At 34.0% G+C, this 8982-nt stretch overlaps 1 protein-coding gene across 1 annotated transcript; it reads left to right on the plus strand.

The window, feature by feature from the left end:
* Positions 1 to 4391: 4391 nt before the first annotated feature.
* Positions 4392 to 8664, plus strand: LOC102804436 (uncharacterized). Its single transcript, XM_006813598.3, has 2 exons — positions 4392 to 5205; positions 5937 to 8664. Exons 1-2 carry the CDS (start codon positions 4700 to 4702, stop codon positions 8041 to 8043), a joined length of 2613 nt encoding a protein of 870 aa, XP_006813661.2. The 5' UTR covers positions 4392 to 4699; the 3' UTR covers positions 8044 to 8664.
* Positions 8665 to 8982: the final 318 nt, after the last annotated feature.

Here is an 8982-nt window from a genome sequence, read left to right on the forward strand (position 1 = left end):
CTACTAGTGTGATAAGATGTCATTATGACGGTGCCATTAGGTAAGTATGACAATCCTACTAGTGTGATAAGATGTCATTATGACGGTGCTATTAGGTAAGTTTGACAATCCTACTAGTGTGATAAGATGTCATTATGATGGTGCTATTAGGTGAGTATGACAATCCTACTAGTGTGATAAGGTGTCATTATGACAGTGCCATTAGGTGAGTATGACAATCCTACTAGTGTGATAAGATGTCATTATGACGGTGCTATTAGGTAAGTATGACAATCCTACTAGTGTGATAAGATGTCATTATGACGGTGCTATTAGGTATTAAAGTATGACAATCCTACTAGTGTGATAAGATGTCATTATGACGGTGCTATTAGGTAAGTATGACAATCCTACTAGTGTGATAAGATGTCATTATGACGGTGCTATTAGGTAAGTATGACAATCCTACTAGTGTGATAAGATGTCATTATGACGGTGCTATTAGGTAAGTTTGACAATCCTACTAGTGTGTTAAGATGTCATTATGACGGTGCTATTATGTAAGTTTGACAATCCTACTAGTGTGATAAGATGTCATTATGACAGTGCTATTAGGTAAGTATGACAATCCTACTAGTGTGATAAGGTGTCATTATGACAGTGCCATTAGGTGAGTATGACAATCCTACTAGTGTGATAAGATGTCATTATGACGGTGCTATTAGGTAAGTATGACAATCCTACTAGTGTGATAAGATGTCATTATGACAGTGCCATTAGGTAAGTTTGACAATCCTACTAGTGTGATAAGATGTCATTATGACGGTGCCATTAGGTGAGTATGACAATCCTACTAGTGTGATAAGATGTCATTATGACGGTGCTATTAGGTAAGTATGACAATCCTACTAGTGTGATAAGGTGTCATTATGACAGTGCCATTAGGTAAGTATGACAATCCTACTAGTGTGATAAGATGTCATTATGACGGTGCTATTAGGTAAGTTTGACAATCCTACTAGTGTGATAAGATGTCATTATGACGGTGCTATTAGGTAAGTTTGACAATCCTACTAGTGTGATAAGATGTCATTATGACAGTGCCATTAGGTAAGTATGACAATCCTACTAGTGTGATAAGATGTCATTATGACAGTGCCATTAGGTAAGTATGACAATCCTACTAGTGTGATAAGATGTCATTATGACAGTGCCATTAGGTAAGTATGACAATCCTACTAGTGTGATAAGATGTCATTATGACAGTGCCATTAGGTAAGTATGACAATCCTACTAGTGTGACAAGATGTCATTATGACGGTGCTATTAGGTGAGTATGACAATCCTACTAGTGTGATAAGATGTCATTATGACGGTGCCATTAGGTAAGTATGACAATCCTACTAGTGTGATAACATGTTATTATGACAGTGCTATTAGGTAAGTATGACAATCCTACTAGTGTGATAAGATGTCGTTATGACGGTGCCATTAGGTAAGTATGACAATCCTACTAGTGTGATAAGATGTCATTATGACAGTGCCATTAGGTAAGTATGACAATCCTACTAGTGTGATAAGATGTCATTATGATGGTGCCATTAGGTGAGTATGACAATCCTACTAGTGTGATAAGATGTCATTATAACGGTGCTATTAGGTAAGTATGATAATCCTACTAGTGTGATAAGATGTCATTATGACAGTGCCATTAGGTAAGTATGACAATCCTACTAGTGTGATAAGATTTATGAATGTTTGTATAAATCTGTCAATAATACATGTACTGTTGTTGTTTTCACTGTTGTAGGGATATAGATGTTGACCCTAAACTTGCAGAGATGCCAACATATCAAGAGCTCCTCGACACTGTCAGGTAAGTCACTGCACACTGAGATCTCATTTCCATGCCCACATCAATCAAATCTGACTAATGGCATCATGGAATTCAATGGAAATGAATGTTTGTAATGGTTTGAATGTGGACACAGAAATGAACAATGTATTGCTATATACTTGCAATATACACACACAAAGTGTTGCAATTGTGTGATTATCTTACAATTTGTGTGACTACAAGTGAGATCTTTATCACATATCACATGGCTGCATACCCTTATTTTATACATACTTGCTTGTAGGTATAATAATCCTTAATTTTGGAACGAATGACAAATAATTTCAAATTAGCTATATTTGATATAATGATGTGAAATTTGAATGTTTTTATTAATCCATTTTTTTTTTCAGAAAATCTTTGTCATCCAGTAATATTGTGTTAAATTATCGTGATATTGAAGGTGATTTAATTCTGTTGAAAGACCAAGAAGACATAGATTTGTTATTGGAAGTAGCTTCGTTACATCCTCAGCTCGCAATATCTGGCTATGTACCATGGGAATTACATATAACTATGTCTGGCGACTGTTCACAGTACAATACTGACCCATATGTGCAATGGTAACAGTGTAGCTATAGCTGAGTAGATAGACAAATATTATAGTTTTTAATAGTAAAAAAAACTTGTTACTATTTTTTTTAGTGAACTGATTGTGGTAGAAAATGTGAAAAAAAATGTTGTGATCATTTTGAATGAGAGTGTGTGAAAATAAATGGTTGTTGGTATATCAGTATAGGTGCTTACCACACACAAGTTACAAGCTTTTCAATTAGCCAACATTACTGAAGCAAAAAAATTATGCATTCCTTTAAAAGCAATGATTTTGTATCAGACGATATGAGATACTTACAAGTTATGTATTCTACTGTATATTTATAAGCTTTTTGCTTATTACAATAAGAATACAATAATTTAAACAAATTGAAATATAAAATATAACAAAAATGTACATACCAGTACATATAAATAAATGATATATTTATCTTAAATATTTTAAGATAATTTTTTTACAAAAATTACATTTCATGTCGCTCTCACTCATTCAAAATATAGAGAATATAAGTTGGCATTAATCTTGTGCAATACGATGTAATTATAACTGTTTAAATATTATTATATAAATTTTCGGTATAATTTGTGTATGTCGATGAATAATAAATAGATAATTTTGTAAATTCATCGCAGTCTCTCTCTGTTATTTTTTCCACAATGGGGAATTTTTCGATCATTGCCTGATCCTGCATTATGTGTGAAATCGAACATTAAAATAGGACAAACAAAGGTCATAGCATCATAATGGCGTCAAAACAACACACTGGATTCAACAAACACATTATTTAAATATTTCAGAGCTTAAAGGGGAAGTCAAGCGAAACAACACAATGACCCCCCAAGAAAATTTTCCACAAATGTAGGAGAATGCAATTTATAGTTTTTTTATATCACTATTCATTCTCTAGATATTCAACTTTTCATCAGTATTATGTAGTCAGCCATCTTGATTCTCAAGGAAAGGATTATGGGTAAAGTATGACACCATAGAGTCTGAAAGTTTTGAACATGGTAGCATACATGTACTGGTGCCATTGTGTTGTTTGGCTTGACTCCCCCTTTAATGTGTTGTAACATTTGACTCTGGTCATTTTTGATGATGGCTATGTCAATGCCATATTCTCTTCTGGTAGATCAGCATTATGACGTTCAGCTATAGAAAAGTTTGGTTGGTTCACGCTATATGCGAGATCTCACAGTGATCATAAAATAGCCTCTTGCTTAAACTAAACAGTTGATTCAAGCAAAATTATATTTATCGTTGATTTATAAAAGTTGCCAGAATGAGATGGTCGAACTAAGTTCAAGTCTTCATGAAATAAATGCAATATGTATTGGCTAGTTTATGAGATTTATTAGAGATGAGATTCTAATAGAACAGAAACAGTACATCCATTTTCAGTTTAGAAAATATGTATTTTTCATAACTTAAAAATATAAACAAATCTATTCAAAATGTTGGATTTAAACAAAAATTCATAAAGCTTTGTTAAAATAACTTTTATTGGTGAATCATTTGGAATAATCGAGGGCTAGATAGTAATAAGATTGAATTTTTTTTAGTCATTATTTCTATGATTTTTTTGTTTATTATATATATATTATATATATTTGTTTTTTGCATTTGATATATTTGTAGATTGAAAATGTCAATCTGATGTTCACTTCTGTTTTTCTAAATTCTCCTCCCAACAAAAAACAAAACAAAAAAAATCTGTACAAAACAAAGTTTTTAAAAATATACATTTTCAGAAAATTACAGACGTGATTTAGTGATTTTGTCTGTATTGTGATTTGTAACAGTATATTTTAACTTGTGTTGTGGTGTTTTAGTCTTACCAGTAGTTGCTTTGTAGTTTTAGTCGCTCTACTTGTGTCAGTAAATTATAAATTATTACAAATTATTATAAAGCCATGTAAAGTGCGCCACCACGAGTTAAACAATGTGGCTCCCGGCGTTCTTAGCGGAAACGGAAAACACATCCAATGTTTGGGGAATACCCGTAATGTGTTTGTAAATGTTACTTTCAGTGACGTGCTGCCACTGACTGAGTTGTTTTGAGGAGATGTTTTTGTCTTCCACCCGAACGAACATTATTTATCGCATATACTTTCCAACGTTGTGTGAAAAATATCGCGTGAACTTGATAAAGTTTCCGTTTCCAAACTTTGTCATCTAAACCATGGAGCTTGATGTACATTTTTTAACTCGCTGTAAATTTTGTTATGGCGTAGACGGAATTGCAGCTTGGTTGAGTTGACCACAAAATGGCGGGTGACGACCACGAAAAAAACACAGTACTCCAATTTTCAGAAATTCTAGAAGAGCATGGAATAACACGTTTCTCGAAGTTATTTATTAACAAAGATCACAAGACTACGCGACAGTGCCATCAACTGAAACGTCGATATAAGTTTTTGAATCGGCTTCTCGAAGATGGCTGTTCATCGCATCACCAGACCGTCTCGTTGAATCTTCTTCTCGCTGCATGTGCAGCTCAGCTGACACATGATCCGGATATTGGGAATGACGGAGTGGAGGATCATTTATTGAACGTTCTCAAACGAGATCCCGATAACATCAATGCATTAGTAGATCTGTTTTATTTCTATGGATCGACACAAGAACACGACGAAAAAAAGGAGTGCGAAGACAAGCTTATAAAGTTGTTGGCTAATGAAAACATTGTACTCTTGAAAGTTAAAAGTCAAGCTGAACGAGCATATGCTCTTGCGTATGATGACCATTGCGGTGGAACAAAGTCCTTACAAAGGTGATATTGAAGACGTTTTTGCTTCTTTTTTTTGTTCTTCATCAACGCACAATGCGGATACAGTGTTTACAGTTTACCAATGAAAATAATAATAATAACAATAATAATGTTTTATTGAGTGAAATTACAAATTCATTTTTGACTGAAAGTAATAAAAGGAAAGGTAACAAGTAAAAAACAAAGCATTAAAATAATAAAATCTATGCATTTGAATTTCAAGCAAGTGGATGCATGTATCCTAGAGTGACCCATGTTATCTGTAATATTTACATGATTATTCTAATACATTTAAAAAAATTAATTCTATTTATCATATTTATCAATTATTCAACAATTATTGTCTGATTTAGATCAAGGATGGACGATGATTCTATGTGGTACCGGTAGATGTTTTTATTTAAATGACAACATTTTTCTGTTGTAACTTAGAACACTAATCTAGTACAGCCCGCCCCCTCCCTCAAATGATTATCGAACAATGGTCAGCTTGCTGTGTTCTTGCATGCATTGCAGAATTGTCTTTCATCCCAAATAACTAACTTGAAATTTATTTTCACTGAAAACAGAAAGTTGAAAGTATAAACTTCATACAAAAGAAAAAAAAAGTATTTGCATTTTATTTCTGGTGATTTATCTCTTGAGATAAAGTGTTCTTCAAAATTCAATTTTGTCTGTGTAATTTTATGACTTTAGTGATAATAAAATGCCTTCTTTTTTTTTTCTTTTTAAAGATATGAAGAATCAACACTCCTTTATAGCCAGGCATTATCTCAGCTGGAATCTTGTGGTCTGGAAGACAAATCAAGTTGGTATTACATAATGGGTGAAAACTGTAGACGATCATACAATATTATGACAAAGGAGGAACAAAGTGTTAAAGTTGAAATGTATGACAATGCTGCAAAGTACTACTATAGCGCTCTCAATGGGTCAACAAAATTACAGTGCGATACTTGGGCAGCATTGGGCTTATTATTTTGTAAAAAACCTAAACTGTCTAAAGGTACACGTTATCCTCCTTTCATTGGAGAATGCCCTGACCTCAAATATTTTTATAATGAGAAATGTCTAAAATGCTTTGAGAAAGCCTTAGATTTGTGTCGAGATATCATACCTGTGAAGATTCTTGCTGATTATGGATCGCAGTGCTATCGTTTGGGAAACAAGCATGCAGCTTTGATGAAACTTGATCAAGTTATCCAGAATGAACCGGACAATCCCAGAAGCTGGTTTGCTTACAGTGCTAGGTCTAAAATATACAGACAGTCCTATAAAGAAGCAGCAGAAAGGTTTCAGAAGCTGCATGATAGTCCTCCAGATATATCACTTCTCAAAAAAGCGAAAAGTGACTCTGATAAGTGCCTCAGGTTAAATGAGAGTCCTCAAGAATATGCAAATTTGGGTGAAATTCACTATTTGATTGCTGTGGATGCATCTGGTAATGTTTGTGACCGCCAAGAACTTAAAAAAGCTCTTCGTTGTTTCCTCCAAGCAGAGGAGTGCCAAGATGGTGCTGACAGACCAGACCTCCACCAGAGAAGAGGCCTGTGTTTAGTGAGCTTAGGTCAGAATCGTAAAGCCATTGAATGCTTCAAGCGAGCCGTTGAATGCGAGCATAACAAAAATTACAATAAGAATTTTGTTCATCTGATGAAAACGTTCTTTAAGGAATATCGACATGAGGGTGGAAAGGAAAAATATATGCTGAGTGAAATAGCATACTGGTTTAGGTATGGCATCGATAAGTATGTGATCAATGTTGATGTATTTACCACAGGTGGTATTTCTTATGCTCAAGAACTTCTCCAGCTTGGTGAGCATCTTCAGAATAACCAGAAGTTCATATATGCAAGAAGGTGTTTTAATATATTGAAAAAAGATCCTGATGTCGAGATAAAGAACAAGGCACTGAAACTGCTGCTACAAATAAAGAATGGTACATCAGTTGTCACAAACAGGGAACCAGCACATGTGGAGAGTGTGGATGAGGCAGACACTGTGGATGGTCAAAACAACCCTGTCAGTAATGTGGATGACACACAAACTCTGAGAAAACCAGAAAACTGCACTCTTAAAACTGAGCAGGATAATGAACCAGATGCCGAAGCTTTGAGTGTGAATAGTCATATGGATAGTTCAGGTTCAAGTCTAATTTCTACAGAAAAAATTCGAAACGATATAAAATCTGAAGATAGTGTGAGCATTTCTGACTTGTCTGTTGCTACCGGTAATAAAAAAGTACTGTTGTCTGTTACGGAAGATGTAGATTCAAATAACTTTATCTATAAAGCACCTGATGGCACAGAGCATATAAAGACCAATATTTGTCCGGATACAATCTCACAAATACTAAGTCAAATTGAAAAAGAATATCCAGAGAAAATTAATATTCCACCTGCCCCCAAGGTTGCTAAAAACAAACATGGGAAAAAATATGACTTTTTTGCTGTGTTTTCAGAAGGCGACGATGCTGACTGGGTCTGGTATACACTCTTACCAAAATTGGAAAAAGAGTTAGAATTGAAAGGATGCATAACACAAAGAGACTGCACACCGGGAAAAAATAAACTAGAAAATATCATTGATGCTATTGAAAATAGTGTCTTTGTTATTTTCATTCTGACTCCAGCTTTTTTTAATTGTTTACAGCACTGCGTATGTGCATTGAAACAAACACTCGCGACTGAAGAATATCAAATAATCCCCATACGTAAACAAAATTATGACACAAGTATGAAAACAGCCAAGCTGCTAAAGGCCATTGAACATGTTGAGTTTTGTAAACATTATGATTGGCAGCAAATTGAACAGGTTTTAAGAGAAGGACTGGAAAACTGAAGCAATGTAATGATATAGAAATAAATGTTAATACGAGAAGGTCAGTTTAAAGCTCTGTTAAAGCCAATAAAATATATATGCTGTCCAATAAATGTACTCTCTGAAGATATCTAGGTTGTGTTTTGAAAATCTACAAATGTCCTGTCCTTCCTAGATTTCTTTCATTTTCTGAAAGTGTAATGTCCAAGATTCATTTTGAGTATGCCAGCCATTTATTCATGACTGAAATTTATATAATTTAAAATACTGTATTTGTTCTATTAGAAGCGCATCTGCAATAGATCTATATAAACTATATTGTTAACTGTATTTAATCATAGACATGCCTCTATCATTTACGTAAGCGTATGCACCACTAATAGAGCAAGTATAGTATACAGCAACTTTGGCATAATTAAAACAATGGCCAGCTACTTTTAGTGGAGACTTAATTATAAATGTGATTGTTGTCTTCAGGATCTGTATGGTATTTGTTCAATATGACTGTATCATATTATATAGTGTTGCATTTATTGCAATTAATAATGTATACTTAGAATCTTTGATGAAAATGCATTTCATGTTTGTTTTGTAAGTAATAATGTTAATAAAAATAGAATCGTTAAGTAGCCCCAAATGTAACCACAGTAGGAGGTAATATTGTGACCATGTGAGAATGATACATGTACCGGTATATGTGTGTTTGAACACGATTTACCAGACAGTCACAAAATGTGTTTTTTTGTAAGCGGGCATACAGCTTGAATAGTGTGACTAATGTGAAATTCAAAGTATGTATTTCAATAGTAAATTTTAAGTGCTGATCTCTCACATTCATTCATCTTGAATTTTCAAGGTGAATGTTCCGGCGAAGCACTCCACTATCACCTTGAAGTATTTCATTAGGACTATGTGTATGTGACAATGCCCTCACAGTTTAGAATCAGTTTAACAACAGCC

The sequence above is a fragment of the Saccoglossus kowalevskii genome, chromosome 8, assembly GCF_978046115.1.
Source record: "Saccoglossus kowalevskii chromosome 8, keSacKowa6.1, whole genome shotgun sequence".
Lineage (NCBI taxonomy): Eukaryota > Metazoa > Hemichordata > Enteropneusta > Harrimaniidae > Saccoglossus > Saccoglossus kowalevskii.